Raw genomic sequence first — 23595 nt, 5'->3', positions numbered from 1 at the left:
AACCCAAGACCCTTAGTTCCTTCTCTTTAAAAGTGCAGATTGGTGTGGCCAATTTGGAAAGCAGTATGGAGATTCCTGGGAAAGCTGGGAATGGAACCACCATTTGACCCAGCTATTGCCCTTCTCGAACTATTCCCTGAAGACCTTAAAAGAGCGTACTACAGGGATACTGCCACATCGATGTTCATAGCAGCACAATTCACAATAGCTAGACTCTGGAACCAACCCAGAAGCCCTTCAATAGATGAATGGATAAAAAAAAATGTGGCATTTATACACAACGGAGTATTACGCAGCACTAAAAAATGACAAATCATGGAATTTGCAGGGAAATGGATGGCACTAGAGCAGATTATGCTAAGTGAAGCTAGCCAATCCCTAAAACACAAATGCCAAATGTCTTCTTTGATATAATGAGAGCAACTAAGAACAGAGCAGGGAAGAAGAGCAGGAGGAAAAGATTAACATTAAACAGAGACATGAGGTGGGAGGGAAAGGTAGAGAAAAGGGAAATTGCATGGAAATGGAAGGAGACCCTCTTTGTTATACAAAATTACATGTAAGAGGTTATGAGGGGAATGGGAAAAAAACAAGGAGAGAAATGAATTACAGTAGATGGGGTAGAGAGAGAAGTGGGAGGGGAGGGGAGGGGGGGATAGTAGAGGATAGGAAAGGTAGTAGAATACAACAGTTACTAATATGGCATTATGTAAAAATGTGGATGTGTAACCGATGTGATTCTGCAATCTGTATTTGGGGTAAAAATGGGAGTTCATAACCCACTTGAATCTAATGTATGAAATATGATATGTCAAGAGCTTTGTAATGTTTTGAACAACCAATAAAAAAAAACATAAAAAAATAAAATAAAATAAAAAAATAAAAGTGCACAATGGAACTTTTAAAAAATAGGTTAAAACTCGTTTGGTTTAAGGAATTTCAAACCCAAGGATGTACTGGTCACTGAAAATAATGACTGTTATTGTTGATTATACCTTAAGAAAGACAGGTTGCAGAGACCTGTAGTACATACGTTAGGCCCAATTCAAGTCACCACATATACGACATTTATAGCTTTACTCCGCTTTACAACATGTGATCTTCTAGATAGATGCAAAAATATAATTAAGTGGAGATAATTTTACAAAAGAATGTACCAAATAAACTTAAATTTATATAAACTCTAATATATAAAAACTTTTGATTTATATACTGTGGTATTTATCTTTGGGAATGTAATATACAATAGAACAATAACAATAACGTATAAGGAAAACAGATCTGTTTAATAAAGTGGACAAACCTAAAAATGAGCTCAATACCAATATATTTTAGAGGCAAGGAGTAACCTGGGGTAATATTCAGAAGGAATTACTGATGAGAATAATATTATGAAACATGCTAAAACACTAAGGGGCTTTTTGCAGTCATTTTCTCTAAATAAATTAATGTCAAGTGTTTTTGTTCTAAATAGACTTCTGATCAGAATCAGATATTTAGCCAGGTGCGATGGCACACACCTATAATCCCAGCAGCTTGGGAGTGTGAGGCAGGAGGATCACGAGTTCAAAGGCAGCCTTAGCAACAATGAGGCACTGGGCAACTAAGTGAGACCCTGTCTCTAAATAAAATACAAAAAAAGGACTGGGGATAGGTTCAGTGATTGAGTGCTCCTGAGTTCAATTCCTGGAAACCCCCCGCAAAAAAAAAAAAAAAAAAAAAATCAGATATTTATACTTATAAACCCAAATGAAAGTAATGGTGGTCTCAGCAGACTGCATTTCTGGTAGGAAGAAATTTTGGAAGGGTATTCATTTAATTGCTAGCAAATAGTTAGCATTTCATTGAGACCACTGGCATCTGTAACAATGAAAAACATACTTTATTGCAAATAAGGATTAAGGCAGCTTCCCTAGGAGTCTCTGAGAGGCCATTCAGGAATACTGACTCATGCAATTATCTTTTGTATCTAGCAGAAAAATATATCATACTCATACTGTTTATAAATAATTGCCAATCTGGCTTAACCAACAATCTTTGGTAATAGAGTCTCTTGTTAAATATAGACAGGAATTCCCTTTCCATCCAGCAAGTATTCTAGCTCCATTCTTAAAAGCAGACATTATAGATCTGGCTGGGACAATAAGAGAGAGTAAAAGGAGAATATGAATGCGCCTGAAAACTCATAATTAAATTTCACTCTGAGTGAGCTCCTTAATTCTGTTCATGCAATGATCAACAGCATTAATGAGTAAAGGGATCCAACTATCTTCTGGCTGAGGGGTCACATGACTTGCTCTGTAGAATAAAATGGGGGAAAAAAGGTTACTATGAGGTCAGGGGAAAATCTATCCTCAGGAGAGTGCACAGAAGAAACTACAGTAAAAGGCAAGTTTCTTCACAGAAACCAAAACTAAAAGAAAACCCCAATCCTTCCCTTTCCTATTTCTTGAAGTGGGAACTTGGGAGTTGAGAAAGTCAGACAGACACTCAGCTTTATTCTCAAAAGGCTAGCTAGGGAGAAGTCTTCATACTTACTTTGTAATTTCGAGTGCCTTCCTTAAAACAGATACAAGTTTTGCAGACTAGAAAAGAAACAGAGAAGTTAATCACCCTGAGCCCTGCCATCAAAAAGGTAAAGGAGAGCTTGAATTTTTAATAGATCCCCAAAATTTAAAAAAAAAAAAAAAAAAAAAAAAAACAACGTTAAAACAAGAACGCATTTAAAAAGAACCTTGAATATACTCAAAACAAAAATGCTGACTAGGTTGAGGTGGCAGGATTATAAATTCTTTTCTATTTAGCAAAATATTACTAATATTGTTGCTATAACATTTTTCTAAGTTTTTAAAACTTAAAATATTTCTAATTTTTAAAAAAGAAGAGAAAAGAATGTATTCTGAATTTATCCTATCTGCTAAGAGCTCAAAATATAAAGCAGAAATAACTAATGTTCTTTACTTTAAAAATGTACAGAATTTTAACAACACCAATTTCAAGTTAACATGGGGAGGTGGGGGACACAGCTCCATGGTAGAATATGTGCTTACCATGCATAAGGACCTTGGTTCAATTCTCAGCACCAAAAAAAACACCCAGAAATGAGGATGTGTATATATCCCAACAATATAAAGTAAGACATATAAAGATTACACATTTTTAATTGCTTTAGTAATTATTATTTGGGATAATTGAATATTTTTAATAGGCATACTGCTAAAGATGTTTAATTCTTAGGAAGTTAACTTTTAAACTTAATGCCAAAACAACAAACAAAAAATTTAATGCCCTAAGGATACTATTCTTCTTCAAGGTGTTTGTACACTATGAACACACATTTTGATGAATCTAATTTCCACTATCAAATTTATCAAATATTAGAAGGGGTACATCTGACTATAAAACATATGTCATTTGGGGGGCTGGGATTGTGGCTCAGTGGCAGAGTGCTTGCCTCACATGTATGAGGTACTAGGTTCAATCCTCAGCACCACATAAAAATAAATAAATAAAATTAAAAAAAAAACACCTCAGCAAATATTTATAATGCACAAACACATGCAAGAACTGTGACATTACTGTTGTGACAGTACTTTTGCACCCAAGTGAGACAAATAAATAAGTACCCTATACTTTACAGAAAATACTAGTGACTAGTGAAATTCTACAAATAGGTCTATAACTCCTCCCAAAAAGTCAATACTCACATTGATTCGCACAGTCAGGTGGCACATAGGTGGATATATGCTCAGAGCCAAATCATCCACGCTAGGAGCAGAAAGAAAAATAACCATTATTATATTCAACAACAAAAACAAAGGAACTAAGCTAGCTAGGTTGTTTCTAGTATACAACTATGGATGTAACTAGGGAGAAATTGGCTGTCCCAGAAGTGCTTGTCAGTTCCTTAAATTGGGCAACCAGGCAACCAATGAAAAATCAATTTAACCAGTATTTGCTGAAACATACATACCCTATTTCACTAGGAAACTGGGGTGGGAGGGAATGCCCTTGGTTCGTTCATAGGGCAGGACATGATTAATTTAGTAAAAAAATGTGAGGATCTGAAATTATCAATTTAGTAACTGATACAGGCTCATCAATGGAAGCTAAAATTGTTACATAAAAGTCACCCTTACTAAAGAAGACACCACTTAAAACACGATCAAATTTGGGATTATCAATAATGGAACAAACCGATATCATATGACTTCCCCAATATGACAGGAGGCACAAAACATAACAGCTATATGATAGTCTTGCAAAAAAAAAATGTTTAACCTGACTATAATCCCTAGAAAATTATCCTATGAATACAAATTGTTAAGGCATTCTATAGGACAACTGATGGGTTTTGTTTTGAAATGTCAATGTCAAAAAGAGACTGTATTAAACTGCAAGAAACTAATTTGAGACCTTGATAGAAACCTGGATTTTATAAAAAATATTTTAGAGCCAAAGGGAAAAGTACGACTGTTGGATAATATTATATTCAACATTAAATTCTTTAGATATGATGATAAGACTATCTTTGTTCTTAGGAGATAGATGCTAGGTATTTAGGGGTGAAATGTCATTGATGAATACAACTAACTCTTTAATGGTTTAGGAAAAACCATTATGGAACATCTATTTATCAAGACATAAACCAATACAGGAAGAAAAATGTGAACAACAGGTGAATTCATATGTAGGATGTAGAGTTATTTACTGAAGTACTTTTTCAACTTTCCTGTAGGTTTAAACATCTTCAAAATACAAAAATCTAGGCAAAAACTTTGGGATGACAGCACAAGCATAAGCTAAGATCAGAAGTCTCCTGCAGTTTCAAGTGGAGAACATGTTTACCTAGGGCTGATCTCATCAGAAATATCCACAATGTCATCCAGCTGAGCCACCTGATCCTTCTTCCCATTCTCTGCCACTAAGATCCGTATTTTCTTCAGGCAAGCTTTGGATGATCTCACCAGTGCAAGACATGGGATTATGAGCTCTTGATCTTCCTCAGACCAATATAAGTCTCGATTGCTTGGAAACCCCAACACATCTTCATTGCTGTGGTTGTCCTCCTCAGAATCATTCAAGAGACCACAGTAAGGGTCACATTCTTCCACAGCCTAAAACATACCATGATAAATGTGAATGCAAACAAAAACAAAAACACCTATTTTACTCTTAGCACCATAACTGAATTGTTTAGAAACCCCAGCCAGGCTAAGCACAATATTGCTCCTTATAATCCCAGGGACTTGGAAGGACGAGGTAGCAGAAGTTCAAGTCCAAGGCCAGTATGAACAACTTAGTGAGACCCTGTCTCAAAATAAAATATAAAAAGGACTGGGGATGCAGCTCAGTGTTAAAGCATGTACAGGTTTAACTCCTAGTACAAAAAAACAAACAAACAAACAAACAAAAAACACCCAGGCTGGCTGTTTCACTAACTAACAGCTAACAGCTACACAGTTAAATCATTTCATGAACCCTGTTCTTACTCTCCTTGTCCAGCAAAGGAACAAAGAGAAGTGGTACAAATTACACAGCAGAATGGAGTGGGAATGGAAGACACAGGACAGAAGTAAGAATGGAACCAGCTAAGTCAATGCTCAAGATATCCCCCCCCTTTTTTTTTTTTTTTTGTAGTTGTAGATGGACAAAATGCCTTTATTTTATTTTATTTGTTTATTTTTATGTGGTGCTGAGGATTGAACCCAGTGCCTAACGTATACTAGGTTACACTCTGCCACTGAGCTTCAGCCCTAGCCCATATCCCCTTTTAATTTTTTTATTAATGACAGCAGAATGTATTACAATTCTTATTACACATATAGAGCAAAATTTTCCATATCTCCAGTTGTATACAAAGTATATTCACACCAATTCATGTCTTCATACGTGTACTTTGGATAATAATGATCATCACATTCCACCATCATTAATAACCCCATGACCCCTCCCTTCCCCTCAAATCCCTCTGCCCTATCTAGAGTTCGTCTATTCCTCCCACGCTCCTGCTCCCTACCCCACTATGAATTAGCCTCCTTATATCAAAGAAAACACAGCATTTGGTTTTTTGGCATTGGCTAACTTCACTTAGTACTATCTTCTCGAATTCCACCCATTTACCTGCAAATGCCATGATTTTATTCTCTTTTATTGCTGAGTTATAGTCCATTTTGTATATATGCCACATTTTTTTAATCCATTTATCTGCTTAAGGGCATCTAGGTTGATTCCACAGTTTAGCTATTGTGAATTGTGGTGCTATAAACATTGATGTGGCTATGTCCCTGTAGTATGCTGTTTTTAAGTCCTTTGGGTATAGACCGAGGAGAGGGATAGCTAGGTCAAATGGTTCCATTCCCAATTTTCCAAGAAATCTCCATACTGCTGTCCATCTTGGCTGCACCAATTTACAGTCCCACCAGCAATGTATGAGTTTACCTTTTCCCCCCACATCCTCGCCAACATTTATTGTTGTTTGTCTTCATAATAGCTGCCATTCTGACAGAGTGGTTTTGATTTGCATATCCCTTTCTTTATAATCTATTTTCTACTGGTCATGGAGTTTGACCTCCAATGACCAGCAAAGGCAGAGGTTCCCTCACCTGCTCTATTTCTTCATGTGCATCCTTCACAAAATCCACACTCTTTGTCAGCATTAATAGGGCTGCAGCTTTATTATCTATGAATGAAAAATTGAAACACTAGAATGAGAGAAGAAATCTTATAATTCTCTTAAGACTACAAAGGGCAACCAACACTGTTTCTTTTGAAGAGAATATCAAAGTAACCTAGGGTCACCATCTAATGTAAAACTCTTTTTTCACTACCTCCCCTGGAACTCAAAGATTAAAAAGCTTTTCTTCATTCACCACAAGAAATAAAATGGGCACATGATATTTCTCATCACAATCCTTTTATTGACCACTGCTTCTGACCTGATAACTGCTTCAGTGTGTCCAATAAAACTGCCGCAGAGGTAATACTAGAAAAAAACCACATCTGTTCAGCAAGAGAGAGAACCGCAAGTAGAGTCTGAATTTAAAAAGGTGTTATAATTCAATCACAGCATGCTTGTCTAGCATATAGAAGGCCCTGAGTTAGATACCCAGTAGAACTAGAGAATGGCAAAAAGTACTAATACTAACTATTAATGCAGATGACAAACTAAATCTATTTCACTAAAGTGTTTATACAAATTAAAATATATAAATACTACAAAGCAGGAAGTTAGACATGGGATGTCTTTCTGTTTTGGCCAGCAGTTACTGGCTCATCTCCCACTCTTACCTACCTTTTGGTATCTGAGGAACTTGCTGGCATGCAACCCAGACATTGTTGTAGGAAATAAGGTTACTGTTTTCAGGGCTGGGGAATGGAATCAATGAAAATATTGTCAATAATCTAGGTTCCTGTCTCGTAAAAAGCTCCCTCCTACTGGTCACTATTCTTGGCTATCAGTAACTTTTCTCTTAGGGTGAGTTTTCCCCTGGGTCAAGGAAGCCTATTAACTGTTAACCCATACTATGGCATCAGTACCTCTGAGGTGGAGTGATAAGAAGCACTTCCACAAGCTGAGCCATGCCATCCACAATGTCCAAAGTGGCACTCCGTACCAGCTTTCTCAGGGTGATCCCTGTGGCCAAAATCGAAGAGTAAGCAGCCTGGTCTCCTTTTCAGAAGTCACTGTCCATTTTCCTGAGTTTAAGCATTAGAGAACTACAAGATAATGGCCATTCACATGCTTTAAAGGAAGTACCAAACACAAAACTCAGATTTTATTTATATCCTCATGTTATTTTCTTATCCCCCCCACCAATACTTAGAGCTGTTCCTCCAAGAGATTTGGAATACAATCTTTCCATCACAACAAGTACTCATTCATTAAGGACAGTAGCCCCTTGACAACTGTGGATAAAATGCTGAAAGTTTAAACAATCCATGAGTAATCCTAAAGATCTATGACATGTATTCATTTATAATTTTGGCATGATTATAATCAAGACATAAATCAGAGGAGTGGCAGGACTAGTGAACATTTAACCTATTAAGAAGCCTAGAAATAGAGTATGCTGTAATATGAATGCAGGAGATGGGACAGCTTTAGTCTAGGTATATGGGGCTGAGATTGAGCCAGCATCTAGCAGTTAGATGGAAAGGAAGATCCAAAAAGAATTAAAAGCCTTAAGATTCAGACAAAGCACAGGAGATGGAAAATCTTAGGTACAAAGCATCTGTACCTTAGTATAATGGAGTGTTTACATAGGTCAATTACATTATAAAATTCTCCTTGAGGTGCATGCTCAAACTGGGGAAAGGCAAAAGTCTCAGGACATACCCATCATTTTAGCAAAGATGTAGCCTACAAATGCAATATTAATGTGTATATAGTATCTTACCCTGTTCCTTGGGAAGTGAATAGTACACCGCAATAATTGCCTTGACGGCAGCACAGACTTGTTCACTGATCCTCTGGGTTTCCTATGATGTGACAAACCAATTTAAAAATAAAGAAAGGAAATGGATTAGATCAATTTGGTCAACTCACCTACTGTAAAAGAGAATAGACATCTGTAAAGCATCATTAAATATTTTCTGAAGTCCTATTATGAGTTAGGCCTTGTGATAAGACTCATTGTATACCACAGAGAAGTTAGTGAAACACCAAACACTTGATGACAACTCAATAAGGCACAAAGAAACAATAAGTAAAACTTGTTCCTGGTTAACTCTATATCCCAAGATATTCATGATGTGCCATGAGATATTCACCATATCATAGACTAGGAGTAGTCAAACTATAGTCCACAGGTAAACCAGACCCATTTACATTTATTATAAATAAAGTATTACTGGGACCCAGCCATGGTCATTAGTGTACATATTGTCTATACCTGCATTCACACAAAAAGGGCAGTACTAACTAGCTAGCCTTCAAAGCCTAAAATATTTACCACTATCTGGCCTTTTACAGAAAAAGTTTGCCAACCCCTGTAGTAGATCATTAACCAAATCTCTATGTATGTGTCTCTTTCAACAGAATCAAAATATGTACCTAAAAGTAAATAACATGGACTGAATAATGCTCAATATTAACTATTTTCCTTCTAAGCAGTCATTGGTTTTCTTATCTTCCTTGTCCTCACTTCTCTGTTAAATTCTAAACCAGTGCTTATATGTAAAATGTGATCCAGGTTGGTGCCAGTCCACAAACTGTTACCTGTTTGGGATGAGATATCCCCAGGGATTGAGAATAAATGCTTAGAAACTTTTTAAAATTTTTTCAATGCTGGGGATCCAACACAGAGCCTTGCATATACTAGGCAAGAACTCCACCTCTGAGCTATATTCTTACTCTGTTCAGAAACTATTATGGCAACACACAAATTTTTATAAAAATATCAGTTCATAAAGATTTTTCGAATCTTAAAAACAAAAACAAACAAACCACCCTGCAGTAGGACTAAAATGCTGACATCCGAAGAAGGCGACTGAATCTTTGTATGTAATTCCAATAAAACTATGTTCTAATTTTTCATCTATGAGTAAAACTACCATCCTGAACATATATAGGAAAATAATCCTATGCTATCTACTCACTGTATTTTTCTTGCTACAAATTTTAGCAGGAAGTTTTTCTTTTCAAAGAAAGAAGCCAGCAAATATTTAAAAATAAGATAATACTTCCTTTGGAAAAAATACACCTTCTATGAATCTTTTAAAGTGCTCTCACATAGTTCACCTCTTGTTTCCTCATCATAGACCTCTAAGGTATCCAAGGAGAAGGTTTATCATTGTAGTCATATGCAGCAAAAGAATATTTATATCATTTCAAAACATCCGGATATAGACTTGGGCTGGGGGATTGTAGCTCAGAGGTAGAGCGGTCGTCTGGCATGTGTGAGGCACTGGGTTCGATCCTCCACCACATAAAGTAAAATAAAGACACTGTGTCCACCTATAACTAAAAAATAATATTTAAAAAAATCTGGATATAGACTTAAAATTTTATTAAAAAATCAAATAAGATAATGAATATGCCATTTTTAAATACCCTTACTCTCAAATTAAGTATGGGCAGTTCTAGAAAAAATGAATATAGGGAATGCTATATCACAGTCAACACCTTTACTTTCAGTTTTATAATGAAGAATTATTAAAACTGTATAATTTCTTTGTTCTAGCAATTTCTTCTTGGGAATTTTTTCTACAAATATGTACACAAAGATTATATTCGGCAATTCACCACAGGACCATTTACAATAGTTACAAGTTGGAAACAGTTTAAATGTCCACATAAGGTATTGACTAAATTATAGTTAAGCCCTCTGTTGAATATTAAGAAGCTATTACAACTTTTTAGGTGATGCTAAGAATCAATTTCTAAGCTATATCATTAATTTTTTAAAAATGAAAAAGTACAGTGTTGATGGTATCTGATCATTTGTGTAAAAAGCATATATATATGTATATATATATACACACACACACACATATATACATGTAAATATGAATATACATATGCATAGAATATACAGTATACAGAATAATACAAAAGGAAGTGAAGAGAGGTGACAAAAATGAGGAACAGGGTAGCTAGGTAGAAACATTTTAGCATACTTTGTTAGCTTTTGAATTTCACACTTTCTACATAAGTTACTGATTACATACAAAATAATTCACTACCAAAGGGTCCTATGTAGTATAATAGAATGGGTATAGCTTAGCATTCAGATAGACCTTATTTACATTCAACTTCGACTTTTACTAACCTTAACCTGAGCCTCTGACCCTGACTACTTATCTGTCAGAGATCATGTATGTGAAAATATCTAGAAAACAGTGTGCACTTTAATTTTTTTTCAGAAAGTAAATAACCAGGCTGAATTTCAAATTGCAAAAATTAGGAGACTGGTCTACCCATGCCAGGCCCTGCATTTAGGCAATTTGGTTTCCACAACAATCCTGTAAAGTAAGAAATGTAATCTCATTTGAGATTACATGAATGAAAAAGGTGGAAAGAAATAGCGAGGATACCTAAGGAATAACAAGTCCGCACAAGGATTCCAGTAAAGTGAAGCTCACCTGTGGAGACGGCAATGGAAGTCGAGAGAAGACTGTAGTCAGAGCGGTGGCTTCCCATGACACTTTAACAGCTGCCTCATCTGGTGGGTGGGAATAAGGGGAGGCAGGTGCTAAAGTTAGTGCCAAAAGGCTAAAGCTGCAGCTGCGACAGGGACTTGGACGATAATGCGTTCTCTCTCCACGCTTATCAGCCTAGACAACTCAAAAACAGCTCCAAAAATCAATATTTTATATTTTAACCACTCAAGTGCCAAGGACTAGCAAGGTGAAGTATCCCCACAGTCGGGATGAGGCAGGGAAGACGCAGAGCCCTCCAATGGGGACTGCCAGCAGGAAAGGGACCTTTTCGCTGGAATAGGTGAGAGAAGGGAGTCACCGACAGGAAAGGCACTCACTGAGTCTTCTCCAGAACACCTCCCGATTAAACTCCTCAGTGGTCTCCCGGGCTTCGCCGACTTGTAGGTGTAGTGTGGTGGGCCGAACCGCGGCAAAAGGAGAAACTGAAGTGAGCGGAGCCACCTCCCGTACCGGGGTCCAGCCCGCAGCGCCCTACCTGGGCTTTTCTCTACCCCAAGGCCGCCCCTGGCCTCGCCAGACCCACAGCGTCAGCTCACCCCGCACTCCAGGCAAGAGCAACCGCAGCTCCGCCGCCAAGTGCCGGAGCTGTTCCAAAGGCGGAGCCAGAGTGAGGACTGAGGCTGCAGACGCAGTTTCGCTCGCCATTTCTTTCGCTCACCGGCACCTGAAAACAGACGCCACCGCCCCAGTTGCCCTAGACGCACTGCGACTGCGCCTCGCTTCCGGTGCCGCCTACCCGAGATCGTTTCTGGCAACAACCCAGCCCTCCCGCTCCGCCCCTTCCTCCCTGAGGCCTGGCCCCGCCCCTTCCATTGGCCGGGTCACGCCTCCCCGCCCCACCCCATTCCAACCAAAAGACTGGGCCACACTGCAAGGTTCAGGTTCGTTGTGTATCTTATTCTTCATTCATTCATTTATTTGATTAGCTGAAACACTCCCGACTAAGGAAGCAGAGAGCCCATAACCCTATGTGTGGCGCTGGATGCTTTTACATGGGGTAACCCCCCAAAATGCTGGGCCTCCTGAGATACTCCCATACACACACCCAGCCCCTACCCTGTGGGTCTCCTTGTTTAGGGCTTTCTCTTTGCCTCCTTAGGAAAGAAAGAAATCAAGTCATTATTTAGACTCGTTTTCAGTCCACTCTCCAGGAATCAGTAGTGAGTGATCCCTCCAACATTCACGTGTCCAAGAAGCAGCAGCTCTCTGAAGCTCATCCACTGACATCTGCTTTCCACCTAGTACGGGCAGAGACCAGGGTTACAGATGCAGAGACTGAACTTCTGCCCAGCTGGCAGTGATGGGACATGCATTTCAGGAGCTCAGGTGGCTTTTTAACTGCAACATGAAGGTTCCAAACTTGGTGGAGTTCAGTGTCCACACACAACGAATGAGTACTGGTGTCAGCAATGTCAACCAGGTCCGCAAAGGGGAGAATAAAAGAGCTAGCGTGCCCTGTGTCACATGAAGAAAGTAGCAGGAATAAATCTGCCAGATATACAGCAGTAGCATAAGTAGGTGAACAGGTATAATTTTCAAGTATTTTCCTTGATGGAGATGAGACTTGAAGTTGTGACCAAAGCACCTCTGCAACAAGCTCCAACAAAGGTAAGCCATCAAGGGAATGTTGAAAAACACCACCTAGAATAAAGAAGCAGAACACAATCGTTAGCTTACCACCAAGCTAACGTTGAAGGAGTCAGGTCTCATTATTGGTGGCTCCTAAGAATATGCTGCTTTCTGACTTGGGGTTAGTTGTCTGATTTATATATATATATATATATATATATATACACACACACACACACACTTTTTGTTTGTTTGTTTGTTTTTGTTTTGCATTTTTTTATTGGTTGTTCAAAACATTACAAAGCTCTTGACATATCATATTTCATACATTAGATTCAAGTGGGTTATGAACTCCCATTTTTACCCCAAATACAGATTGCAGAATCACATCGGTTACACATCCACATTTTTACATAATGCCATATTAGTAACTGTTGTATTCTGCTACCTTTCCTATCCTCTACTATCCCCCCTCCCCTCCCCTCCCATCTTCTCTCTCTACCCCATCTACTGTAATTCATTTCTCTCCTTGTTTATTTTCCCATTCCCCTCACAACCTCTTATTTGTAATTTTGTATAACAAAGAGGGTCTCCTTCCATTTCCATGCAATTTCCCTTTTCTCTACCTTTCCCTCCCACCTCATGTCTCTGTTTAATGTTAATCTTTTCCTCCTGCTCTTCCTCCCTGCTCTGTTCTTAGTTGCTCTCATTATATCAAAGAAGACATTTGGCATTTGTTTTTTAGGGATTGACTAGCTTCACTTAGCATAATCTGCTCTAGTGCCATCCATTTCCCTGCAAATTCCATGATTTTGTCATTTTTTAGTGCTGCATAATACTCCATGGTGTATAAATGCCACATTTTTTTTTTATCCATTCATCTATTGAAGGGCATCTGGGTTGGTTCCACAGTCTAGCTATTGTGAATTGTGCTGCTATGAACATCGATGTGGCAGTATCCCTGTAGTACGCTCTTTTAAGGTCTTCAGGGAATAGTCTGAGAAGGGCAATAGCTGGGTCAAATGGTGGTTCCATTCCCAGCTTTCCCAGGACTCTCCATATTGCTTTCCAAATTGGCCGCACCAATTTGCAGTCCCACCAGCAATGTACAAGAGTACCCTTTTCCCCACATCCTCGCCAGCACTTGTTGCTGTTTGACTTCATAATGGCTGCCAATCTTACTGGAGTGAGATGGTATCTTAGGGTGGTTTTGATTTGCATTTCTCTGACTGCTAGAGATGGTGAGCATTTTTTCATGTACTTGTTGATTGATTGTATGTCCTCCTCTGAGAAGTGTCTGTTCAGGTCCTTGGCCCATTTGTTGATTGGGTTATTTGTTATCTTATTATCTAATTTTTTGAGTTCTTTGTATACTCTGGATATTAGGGCTCTATCTGATGTGTGAGGAGTAAAAATTTGTTCCCATGATGTAGGCTCCCTATTTACCTCTCTCATTGTTTCTCTTGCTGAGAAAAAACTTTTTAGTTTGAGTAAGTCCCATTTGTTGATTCTTGTTTTTAACTCTTGTGCTATGGGTGTCCTATTAAGGAATTTGGAGCCCGACCCCACAATATGTAGATCACTCCATTCACAATATCCTCAAAAATAAAATAAAATACTTGGGAATCAACCTAACAAAAGAGGTGAAAGATTTATACAATGAAAACTACAGAACCCTAAAGAGAGAAGTAGAAGAAGATCTTAGAAGATGGAAAAATATACCCTGTTCATGGAGAGGCAGAACTAACATCATCAAAATGGCAATATTACCAAAAGTTCTCTATAGGTTTAATGCAATGCCAATCAAAATCCCAACGGCATTTCTTGTAGAAATAGATAAAGCAATCATGAAATTCATATGGAAAAATAAAAGACCCAGAATAGCAAAAGCAATTCTAAGCAGGAAGTGTGAATCAGGCGGTATAGCGATACCAGACCTCAAACTATACTACAGAGCAATAGTAAAAAAAACAGCATGGTACTGGTACCAAAACAGGCAGGTGGACCAATGGTACAGAATAAAGGACACAGAGACTAATCCACAAAGTTACAACTATCTTATATTTGATAAAGGGACTAAAAGCATGCAATGGAGGAAGGATAGCATCTTCAACAAATGGTGTTGGGAAAACTGGAAATCCATATGCAACAAAATGAAACTGAATCCCCTCCTCTTGCCATGCACAAAAGTTAACTCAAAATGGATCAAGGAGTTTGATATATATATATACTTTGATCACACTTATTTGTAACACATTCAACCTACAGTTAGTTGTGTCCTTTTGTTCATCTTAAAGACAGGAATCATTTAACTTATATTGAAGCTCCAATTTATAGTACAGTATCATATATATATATATATATATATATATAGATAGATAGATAGATAGATAGTAAATATCGGCCAGTGTTTAAATTAAAATTAAGTACACACACATGCGAGTGTGCATGTGCGTGCGTGCGCGCGCACACCAACACACACACACCCAGAATATACATTCTGTTTTGGTGGAATGGAGGGACTTGTATCATCAGTATATTTTTTCTTATCTTAATATTTTTGTTTGAGGTAGAATGATGAGTACTAAAGTATAAATTGGAATATCTATGTTATAATATAGTTTGAAGGATGTGTGATTCATTTATTCATTCAACAATATTTATTGTAGCAGTCACTGTCCTAGGATCTAGGTTAGGGATACTCTAGGTTAGGGACACACTAGTGAACAAGTCAAAAAAGATCCATCATAGAGCTATACAGTCTAACAGGAAAAAGAAAAAATTAAAAAAGGAATTACAAATTGTGATAAATTCAATTAAGAAATAACTGGATCACAAAAGAGTAAATAAAAGAGAGGCTCTGTGTAGCCTGAAGGACAGGAATGAGTCAGTTAATGTAAATGCATTCCAGGAAGAAGGAACAAATGAAAAGTCCAGAGGTGGGAGAGGTCTTGGGCTCTGTAAGACAACAGTAGCCAAGGATGATGAACAAGGTGGAAAGTAGGAGTGGAGCCACAAGTGTGAGGTCAGAGACATAATATTGAGATGCCTGTTATGCATCAAAGGAAATATATAAAATGGCAGTTGAGTATATAGACACTTGAAGTACAGAGAAGATATCTATGTCAGAGGTATACATTTGGAAGTCAGGAGCCTGGATAATACATAAAGTCCATTATTAACTTATAATTGCTCAAAATATGAATGTACACATTTTCATAGAAAAAAAACCCCATGCCTTTTGGTAAGACATAAGTTTCACTTGGTGTAAGAGTGCTCCTGAGAGACAGCCTGCATGTATATAACAGAAAACTGAACTTAAGCCAGAGATGTAGTTCAACAGCAGAGTGCCTGTCTAGTATGCCTGAAACCCTGGGTTCAATCCCCAGCACCAAAGTGTGGAGGGAAAGAAAGAGAATAAGACCCAGGATCTATTTACATGCTGCTATGCAGAGAATGTTGTGGACTGGGGTAAGTATTTGCTAGGTAAAAGTTTTCCCTAATTGGCTGTCTCTAATCCTGCTAATCTTGTTATACTGTTGTTAAGAGGTTTTTGAACTCATTTTGATTAATATTTTTTTATGTTTTCCAAAACTTCAAATTACACTGAGATTTTGGTCCAGCAGCCCCATTAGGTGAATAAAACAAAGCAATTGTTAGGTAAATACTTGTCAGAAAGTTTTTTTAATGGAATTTTGCTATGGAACAGGATCTCTTAATTATATATTTGTTTTAGAGGAATCAAATGTAAACTTAATATGTCGGTGTTTCCCGAATAATACTGCTAAGACATCATTACAAAGGCCAGGTCTGAATTTTGTCCAGTGAAGCTTCTACTAAATAACTGATTTCCTTTTCATGTGTTTATATTTTTCCTTTCCTTCTTCTGAAATATTTTCCTTCCTTCTTTATCATAATCAGTTTTGGTTTAACTTAAAGTGTAAAACTTATTCTATCATAAAGCCCTTACTTCATTTTCTGTCAATGAAAAAGCACAATGAAACAAACAACAAAAACCTCTTTTACCTCTGATCAACCCTGAATGCCAAAATGTATTTTTGAAGTTTACACAAGAGTGGTGGAAGAAAAGGGTTAGGAAGCAAACAAAACATCAGTTATTAAAGATTGCCCTACAAATAAAGTAAGAAAGATGATCTATAATGTTCAATTTAAGACTTGAGATTTTTAAAAAAGATTTTGGATTTAACTGTTATGCTATTGTTTCAACAAGGCCAAGATGTTCTTAAATTGTATATCTAATTTCTTACCTGGAAAATTCCAGCTACAAATGTTGCACCACCTTGTAGGAAATGTCCATTAACAAATATCCCAAAGGAAAAGCAGAAACCCAATTTGCCATCAATAATTTCGCCAAAAAACCATGGTCCTGAGAGAGGCAAAGTGTAGAAAAGAAGATTAAATAGCTACCACCCTGATTACATACATCTGAGATTCATTTATAGTAATAATGAAGATACAAGAATAGTAACCTATGAGCATTTTATTTCATAGTGTTTCTCCTTTGCTAATTTCTGTTGCATATGGTATCTTAACCAACTATTTGCCCCCTGTTTCTCTGGATCAAAAATTATCTGCATATATGCTATACTTGGAATAGATCAATAGCTTGTAGATAGCAAAAACAGGCTGCATCACACTCACAATTTAAAAAATATTCTCTTGCACTAATAAACTCAATATAATGTATTAACATTTCCTTTAAGAAGCAGAGGTATTCTACTGAAGCTAATTTTTGAGATACCTGAGATTTACTCCTTAAAGCAATAAAACCTCAACCACTTGTTTTAAAAAATATTTTTTTAGTTGTCAGTCAATCTTTATTTTATTTATTTATTTATTTATTTGCAGTGCTGAGAGTCAAACCCAGTGCCTCACACATGCTAGGCATGTGCTCTACCACTGAGCTACAACTCCGGCTCCCTAAACCACTTTTCAATGGAAATTTTTCTAAAATGCTCTCTTGTACTTCTCTTTCTTACTAATATAGTGAATATATTTTAGCCTTTTCTATTGACCTATGGCCATTAATTCATTCGTTCATATGTTCACTACATAATGACAATTCTTTAACAAGACTCCTAAAGCACAATAAATAAAACAAAAAAAAAATCAGTAAGTGGTATGGCATCAATTAAAGCTTGTGTGCAGCAAAGGAAACAATTAAGAACATGAAAAGAGAGCCTACAGAATGGGAGAAAATCTTTGCCACCTGCTCCCCAAGGCATTAATATCCAGAATATATAAAGAACTCAAAAAACTTGACACCAAAAATCCAATTAGGGCTGGGGTTGTAGCTCAGTAATAGAGCACTTGCCTCATATGTGTGAGGCCCTGGGTTCGATCCTCCACACCACATAAAAAAAAATAAAATAAAAATAAAGGTATTGTGTCCATTACAACTAAAAAAAAAAAACCCCAATTAATAAATAGGAAAAATAACTAAACAGACACTTCTCAAAAGAAGAAATACAATTGGCCAACAAATAAGTGAAAAAATGTTCAACAACTCTAGCAATCAGGGAAATGCAAATCAAAACTATATTGCCATTTCATCTAGCTCCAGTCAGCATGGCAATTATCAAGAATACAATAACAGGTCAGGTGCAGTGGCCCATGCCTATAATCTCAGTGGCTCAGAATTACAAGTTCAAAACTAGCCTTAGCAATTTATCAAGACCTTGAGCAACTTAGCAAGAACCTGTCTCAAAAATTAAAAAATAAAATATAAAAATAAAAAGGACCAGGGATTTGGCTTAGGGTACAGTGCCTTTGTTCAATCCCTGGTACAAAAAACAAACAAAATACACATGGAATATTACTCAGCATTAAAAGAGAATAGAATCATGGCTTTGTAAGTAAATGGATGGAGCTGGAGAATATAAAGCTAAGTGAAGTAAGCCAATCCCCCCCAAAAAATGCTGAGTGTTTTTTCTGATATAAGGATGCTGATTCATAATGGGGATGGGGAATGCAACATGGGAGGATTAGATGAACTTTAGATAGAGCAAAGGGGAGGAAGGGGAAGGAAGCGGGCATGGGGGTAGGAAAGAAGTGGAATGAGACGGACATCATTATCCTAAGTACATGTATGAAAACATGAATGGTGTGACTCTACTTTGTATACAACCAGAGACATGAAAAACTGTGTTCTATTTGTGTATTATGAATTGAATTGTATTCTGCTGTCATATACAACAAATTAGAATAAATAAAAGAAAATAAAAAAATCTCAATATATTCTTTGACAGAATGCTCTACAATTTGAAGTTTATTAATTTACTTACCAAGCACTACATACAGGGTCATCAACAACATAGAATAGTAGAAGATGTTTATTTTGCTCAAGAGGTGAAGGGAAAATGATATCAAATTTATAAATCTTGGAGGTTCTAAACAGAACAAATTTTTTAAAATTCAGTGACCACATGTAAACTTTAATTTCTTTTTTTTTATAATGTAATTTTTATTTTCCAACAGATCAACTGCCTAAGATAGCACAGGTCTAATGACCAACCAATACCTTCTTTTCCTTTTACTTATCCATTATCCCTAGTGACTAATATCATATCTGACACAGTGGTATATCAATAATTTTTTTGTTAAATGAATCTACAAACAAATGAAAGTACAAGTGAGTTTAGAAGTGGTTAGGTATTTTGTAAAATTTAATTTCTTTACAACATTTTCTAGAAGACTATTATGGGCTATCTGCTTTATATGGGGCAAATCCTTCATTACATGCAACTATACAGATGATACCACTTTAAATTTAGAATCCTGGTGAGCTAATATACTTAAAATTATATAGGGTAGCCAGGCGTGGTGGCATACACCTGTAATCCCAGCAGCTTGGGAGGCTGAGACAAGAGGATCACAAGTTCAAAGTCAGCCTCAGCAAAAGCGAGGTATTAAGCAACTCAGTGAGACCCAGTCTCTAAATAAAATACCAAATAGGGCTGGGGATGTGGCTCAGTGGTTGAGTGCCCCTGAGTTCAATCTCTGGTACCCACCCAAAAAAAGAATTATATAGGGTAGAAAGTTTAAAAAAATGGTTTAGTTGTGAGACTATATATACATTGTACTATATGTACTATAATATATTGAACTCATACATATACATATATATATACATATATATATGTATGTGTGTGTGTGTATATATATTTTATATATATATATATTTAGTTTTCGGTGGACACAACATCTTTCTTTGTATGTGGTGCTGAGGATGGAACCCAGGCTGCACGCATGCCAGGCCAGCATGCTACCGCTTGAGCCACATCCCCAGCCCTCATAAATATTTTTGACTGAAAATAGACATACCTGCCAGAGGTCTGTACTATTTTATTATTTATTTATTTATTTAAATAAACCTTTATTTTATTTATTTACTTTTATGTGGTCCTGAGGATCAAATTCAGTGCCTTGTGCATGCAAAGCAAGCACTCTACCAACTGAGCTATATCCCCAGCCCTGTACTATTTTATTTTCATGTAGATTTGAAAGATAGTGCTATGTTCAAAGGATCATTAAGTCTCCGTTTTCCATAGAATTTAGTACCAAAATTACAAACTTCCAAGAGATGTATTAAAATATATCAAAAGTACATAAAAGAAATAGCAAAATTTCTCATTTTGATCTTAAATATGAGTATCTGTCCCAGTAGTCCTTTCTTGTATGTGATACCGTTCTTAACAAACAGTTCTGTCATTCTAATTGAGAGGCACCCCTAAAGCTCTCCCAATTGATATGCTCTTAAATATGGTGCCAAAAGGCTCAAATATAAGTGCTTCACCCAAAGAAGCTCCATCTGTGGCCACAGATTATCATTTTACTTATCATGGAGCTGGTCATAAACCAGTTATCAGAAAATTATGATAAAAAGTTCAGGCACACTGAGTGACACACTAGACAAAAAAAAAATTAAAAAACAGGTCCTGATGAAAGACAGCCTAATGTAAGTTAAATAAGTTATGAAGCCAGGTGCAGTGATGCACGCCTATAATCCCAGCAGCTTTGGGGGCTGAGACAAGAAGATCACGAGTTCAAAGCCGGTCTCGGCAAAAGCAAGGTGCTAAGCAACTCAGTGAGAACCAGTCTCTAAAAAAAATACAAAATAGGGCTGGGGATGTTGCTCAGTGGTCAAGTGCCTCTGAGTTCAATCCCTAGTACCACCCACCAAAAAAAGTTATGATTTTGCTAATAGGTCAGCATACTCATTTAATACTTATAACATTATTCAGCCTGCTGACAATTAATTTTATACAAAGCCTAATAAAACCTTTCTCATTGTGTGTATTACTCTCACTTGTTTTTGTTTTTAGTCTTGTACTTTCAAAGTATTTATCTGGTTGAGGAGAAAATATATCATTTTAAGTGATTATGTAAAGTAAGATGCTTGGCTAATTAAGTATAGAATTGGGGATGGGGATATAGATTAGTGATAGAGTGCCTGTTTAGTATTCCTGAGGCCTTGTGTTCAATTTCCAGCGCTGAAAAAAAATTAGTAAAGAATTAATCATCAGGAAGCACTATAGGACTCAGACAAGCAAGAACTCACTATGAATTGGAATGGTTAGAGAAAGGGGTACAAGAAAAGACTATTTCAAGTAAGCCATACAGGAAACTAATATTTAAATAAGTTTAGAAGAATAATTTAAAGTAGGCATAATAGCCTGGGCAAAAACACAAATGCATAAGTGAGCATAGTTTGTATAGGGAACATTGAAAATTATCTGGGCTGGGAATTCCAGCAATTGGTTGAAGACATGGCTAGTCAAGTAAGACTAGGTTGTAGAGAGGTGTCTGATTTTTAATTATGGTATTTCATTCATAGGATCACTTCCATGACCAAAAAGCCTTACATATAAAATTCTGAGAAGGATAATTGCCTAATGATGAAGACAGACAATGGATTAGATGGACAGACTGGATATAGAAGCAACAGTTAGAAGTCTGTTTGGGAATCCTGAAAGGAGGTAGTATTGAAATAACATTGGCAACCCTTCAAAGGAAAAGAAACATTTGAAGAAAGAATCAATGGGTTTTAATAATATGCTGGCATTAGGGAATGAAGAATGAAGATTACTGAAAAATAAAATAAGGAATAATGATGCCATGAGAGACATAGGAAAATCAAACTAGGGATGAGGAGAGCAGGTGTGAGGTATTTCAGGAGTTTCTTTGTAGAAATATGTAGAGCCACTTAGGGATTCAGTAAGTTAAATCAGGCACAGACAATAAAATGTGGGAAGCATCCATAAAACCTTGATGACTGAAGTGCTATGGAGCTTATGCAAAGAAAAATCTTGGAGGAAAGGAAGAAAGAGGATCAGAGGTGAAAAAAACAATAGGTCAGAACACTGATATATACCAAAAGGAGAGTTGTTTTTTAAGAAAAAAAAAAAGAGTAGCAAAAAAATGTCCAGTTCTCAAGCAAGAGCAAGAAAATTGACTCAGCTATTAAGATGGCAAATAGTAAATTTGAGAGCTGAATGTTATACTTTCTTTTTTTTTTCCCACATGTGGACTATAAAGATCTTTATCTATATATATCATTCAAATTAATATTATTTCCTTCCTTCCTTCCTCCTACTTCTTTTCTTCCAGTGCTCACAGGGATCAAACAGAGCCTGTGCATACTAGGCAAGCATTCTACCACTAAGCTATATTCCTAACCCTGAAATGAATATCTTTTTAAATTCAGTCATTTTGGTTCAACATCTAGAGAAAGGTTTTTAAAAAGCAGAAAACCCTTTTAATAGCTTGACATGGGCTGACTTGTATTCCTCAAAAGTCATGTTGAAGTCCTAACTCCTAGTGTCTTAGAATGTCACTGTATTTGAAGATAGGGCCTTTAAAGAGGTAAAAATGAGGTCATATGGGTGGGCTTAATCCAATGTGACTGGTATCCTTATAAAAAGGAGATCAGGATACAAACAACACAGATCCAGGGATGACTATGTGAGGACACAGTGAGAAGGTGGTTATCTATAAGCCAAGGAGTGAGGCCTTAGGAAAAAACAAAACAAACAACAACAACAACAAAAACCTGAACTTGAACTTCAAGGCTCCAGAATTGTGAGAAAACAAATTTTTATTGTTTGAGCCAACCAGCCTGTGATATTTTGTTATGTCAGACCTAGCACACTAATATAAGCTTTATTTTAAAACTTTGTCATAAACCTTTTTTTAAAAAATATTTTTATTAGTTGTTGATGGACCTTTATTTTATTTATTTATATGTGGTGCTGAAAATTGAACCCAGTGCCTCACGCATGCTAGGCAAGTTCTCTACCACTGATCCACAACCCAGCCCTGTCATAAACCTTTTTAAATGTACTTTGAAACTAGACTTTTTGCATCTTAAAAGGCTCATATTACTTTTAAGCTAGACAGCTAATTATATGGAATTAAGTATTGTAGTTATTAAGGGAAGCAGCCAGAGAAAACTATTAGTAAGTAATTTTAATGTTACTTTAAAATTAGTAATATAAGCTTAACCCTCAAAAGATTAGAAGCTAACAGAAAACCCTTATCAATACCTATAAAAAGGCTATGACTACTTCTATTTCTCTGTTTTTGATTTTAGACTATAAAGTAGTAGTTTTTAAACCTGTCTGCTTTTCAGAATAACCTGGAAAGTACTTCAAAATAGAGATGCCCAGATCCCTCCTGCTACTAACCCCCCCATTAGAGTTCTCCTCCAAAGTTGCTAAGATATATTAACCCCATACCCTCACGTTTTCCCCTTAACATAACGTCCTATGCCCTATCCCCAGTTCTCTATATGCCACTAGAAACTGTACACCTTTTATGAAACTACTGACTATATTTTCAATA

The 23595-nt window shown here is 36.7% G+C and overlaps 2 protein-coding genes across 10 annotated transcripts in view; both read right to left on the bottom strand.

The window, feature by feature from the left end:
- Positions 1 to 1859: 1859 nt before the first annotated feature.
- Ccndbp1 (cyclin D1 binding protein 1) lies at positions 1860 to 11884 on the bottom strand. Its single transcript, XM_046461801.1, has 11 exons — positions 11700 to 11884; positions 11481 to 11540; positions 11086 to 11165; positions 8400 to 8481; positions 7540 to 7636; positions 7295 to 7368; positions 6606 to 6682; positions 4849 to 5117; positions 3708 to 3768; positions 2539 to 2585; positions 1860 to 2298 (listed from the first exon to the last, which is right to left on the bottom strand). The coding sequence occupies exons 1-11, from the start codon at positions 11806 to 11808 to the stop codon at positions 2190 to 2192; spliced, it is 1065 nt and encodes a 354-aa protein (XP_046317757.1). The 5' UTR covers positions 11809 to 11884; the 3' UTR covers positions 1860 to 2189.
- A 155-nt stretch (positions 11885 to 12039) lies between these two features.
- Tmem62 (transmembrane protein 62) overlaps positions 12040 to 23595 on the bottom strand; it is a 44822-nt gene continuing 33266 nt past the window's right edge. For 5 of the 9 annotated variants that reach the window (XM_046460972.2, XM_046460974.2, XM_058584731.1 and 2 more), the window contains 3 exons: positions 19038 to 19142; positions 17001 to 17119; positions 12040 to 12804 (listed from right to left, as the gene is read on the bottom strand). In XM_046460972.2, coding sequence (XP_046316928.1) covers positions 12478 to 12804; positions 17001 to 17119; positions 19038 to 19142 — 551 coding nt within the window. In that variant the 3' untranslated portion in view covers positions 12040 to 12477. The remainder of the gene's footprint in view (positions 12805 to 17000; positions 17120 to 19037; positions 19143 to 23595) is intronic. The other 4 variants (XM_046460973.2, XM_046460975.2, XM_058584732.1 and 1 more) reach the window with 2 other exon arrangements.

The sequence above is a fragment of the Marmota monax genome, unplaced genomic scaffold, assembly GCF_021218885.2.
Source record: "Marmota monax isolate L192 unplaced genomic scaffold, Marmota_monax_Labrador192_F-V1.1 WCK01_AAM20220418_F8-fsc00001, whole genome shotgun sequence".
NCBI lineage: Eukaryota > Metazoa > Chordata > Mammalia > Rodentia > Sciuridae > Marmota > Marmota monax.
This window is presented reverse-complemented; position numbering and strand designations above follow the sequence as displayed.